The sequence below is a fragment of the Carlito syrichta genome, unplaced genomic scaffold (assembly GCF_000164805.1).
Source record: "Carlito syrichta isolate Samal-C Ts95f unplaced genomic scaffold, Tarsius_syrichta-2.0.1 Scaffold303646, whole genome shotgun sequence".
Lineage (NCBI taxonomy): Eukaryota > Metazoa > Chordata > Mammalia > Primates > Tarsiidae > Carlito > Carlito syrichta.
The window spans coordinates 1,056,492-1,059,232 of NW_007247742.1; the positions used below are offsets into that span (position 1 = coordinate 1,056,492).

At 54.8% G+C, this 2,741-nt stretch overlaps 1 protein-coding gene across 1 annotated transcript in view; it reads left to right on the top strand.

Moving 5' to 3' along the window:
- Positions 1-2,741, top strand: part of SPEG (SPEG complex locus) — a 58,062-nt gene that overhangs the window by 51,928 nt on the left and 3,393 nt on the right. The window contains 5 exon segments of the mRNA XM_021712802.1: positions 1,411-1,527; positions 1,713-1,880; positions 1,995-2,117; positions 2,279-2,446; positions 2,571-2,734. Coding sequence (XP_021568477.1) covers positions 1,411-1,527; positions 1,713-1,880; positions 1,995-2,117; positions 2,279-2,446; positions 2,571-2,734 — 740 coding nt within the window.

Here is a 2,741-nt window from a genome sequence, read left to right on the forward strand (position 1 = left end):
ACTCCAGTCTGGGCGACAGAGTGAGACTCCAACTCAAAAAGAAAAAAAAAAAAAGAAACTATATTCACATTATGTTGTTGGAGGCTCCGTGTGGGACCTCTCCTTGGGGAACAATGGGGTACAGTGGGAAGCGGGGGACATGCTGTTGTCCTGGTCATCCACTCCTGCTGAGTATTCCTCTCCTGCCTAGCTCATCCCCACTCACAGACCCTCCTGGTTCTTCAGACAGTCAGCAGCTGGGGCTCTCAGAGGCCCTCAGCTCCCTCTGCTGGGGTGAAAAACCCCTCCCCACTCCAAGTTCCTCCTTATGCGCTCCTCTACCCCTGTGACCAAACTGGGATTTTTCTAAAGGGACATTCCTAGGAATCATGAACTTAAATCCTCAGGGCACTAAGGAGCCACAGGCTGGTCACACTGAAGCAAAAATAAAAAATAAAAAATAACCCTGGTCCCATCCCCAGCCCCGCATGGGCACAGTCACCAGCCAGCTGTGAAGGCAGCTCCTCTGCTTTGCTGAAACGTCCTCTTTCTCTGGGGGTCTGCTCCTGGCTTCTCGTCTGAGCATATTAATGAGATAATAACAACAATCAAAGCTAATATTTACGAGCACTTATTGTATGCCAGACACATGCTATGCACTTTACATGCCTCTTAATTCTCACTACAAGAATTCTGTGAGCTTGGCATTATTATTTTCCTCAATTTACAGATAAGAAATGGAGCCTCTGAGAGGGTAAATGACTTGCCCAAAGTCATGCATATATTGTCTCTTGCCCCTTCAAAAGTGGTCACCACTTATTGACCTGAAGAACAATGTGGAAGGCCTAGAACGTGGTTCCCAGACCCTAGGCTGGCATTGGGTCAAGGAGGCTAACATACTTCCAGGGTCTGTCCCCAGTTTTCCTAGACTTCAGATCTTTTGACACTGCACATTCTGGTGGAATGGAATGTTCTCTATTCAATCCCATCTTGGCTCGGGTCACTAACTCATCTCGCTCCTCCTGTGGTGCCCCAGAGGGAGTGGGCATTGCGGGATTTTCTTTGTCTCTATCATCCTTCAACATTTGTTTGTTTTTTATTTTATTCAATACATGCATATAGAGCATTTACTTAGTGCCAGGCCCTGCTCTAAGTGATTTACAAACACATAAAGCAGGTAGCACTGTCAGCAGTCAACACAAGGAGAAGACAGTTCTACCCACCAGGAGAGCTTGGGGAAAATGATGCCCATCCCAAAGAAAATTCTAGAAGTCACGGCATGGGGTTCCACTTCCCACATCTGGCTGGGAAAAGACAACCTTTCACTCTGCTTCCTACTGGCCGCCAGCACTCACAGTCATCCTCCCCTTCCTCAGCGATAAGTGGGCCAGGGTCCCTGCAGATAGATGGCTGTCTCTGCTCTCCCTCCAGACTTTCCCCCAGTCTTCCACATCAAACTCAAGGACCAGGTGCTGCTGGAGGGGGAGGCAGCCACCCTACTCTGCTTACCAGCAGCCTGCCCTGCACCACGCATCTCCTGGAAGAAAGGTAAGGAGATCATGTCTCCTCCTGCAGGGGGTGGGGGTTGTTAAATGGCCCTGAGCCCCAGGGATGGGAGAACCTAGGCCTCGGGTGAGCATGATTCAGGGGATGCTGGGGTAGGGAGCAAGCGAGAGGGGCCTGGACAAGTTCTGCCTCACCCAGCAGCTCCTCCTTCTCCTTCCTACCCTCAGACAAGCAGTCCCTGCGGACAGAGCCCTCGGTGGTGATCGTGTCCTGCAAAGATGGGCGGCAGCTGCTCAGTATCCCCCGGGCGGGCAAGCGGCACGCCGGGCTCTATGAGTGCTCAGCCACCAACGTCCTAGGCAGCATCACCAGCTCCTGTACCGTGGCTGTGGCCCGTGAGCCTGGGGCAGGGCCCAAGGAGGGTGGCAATGGGGATGGATGGGGGGGAGGGCGTGAGGGGTTCTCAGCTGGGGCACAGGGGCTCACTGGGACTCTCCTCCTCTTGCCAGGTGTTCCAGGAAAGCTAGCTCCTCCCGAGGTGCCCCAGACCTACCGGGACACGGCACTTGTGCTCTGGAAGCCAGGAGACAGCCGGGCACCTTGCACGTACACGTTGGAGCGGCGGGTGGATGGTGAGGCACAGGGTCGGTGGAGGAGGCGTTGGGGAGGGGATGGCAGGTGGAATGTAGAGGAATCTGGGGAGACAAGTGCCCTACCCGGCTCTTCACAGATAGCACTGGGACCTTGGGCCACCCCTTCTGTGGCCTCAGTCCCTTGCCCCTGCTGCCTACAGGGGAGTCTGTCTGGCACCCTGTGAGTTCAGGCATCCCTGACTGTTACTACAACGTGACCCACCTGCCAGTTGGCGTGACCATAAGGTTTCGAGTGGCCTGTGTCAACCGTGCTGGGCAGGGGCCCTTCAGCAACCCTTCTGAGAAGGTTCTCATCAGGGGCATTCAAGGTCAGTAGGATGGGAAGACAATGGGAGAAAAAGGATGCTGAGCCCAGGGTCCACTTGGAACACCACAGTTTTGCTTCCCCCCCCACCCAGGGGCACCATGGTGATGATTTTCTTTGTCTCTTAGATTCTTCAGCTCTGCCATCTGCTCACCAAGAGGCCCCTGTTACCTCAGGGCCAACCAGGGCCCCGCCTCCTGACTCTCCTACCTCACTGGCCCCGCCCCCAGCTCCTGCTTCCCCAACCCCCCAGTCAGTTGCTGTCAGCCCCTCATCTGCCCCCACGCTCCCCAGCCAGG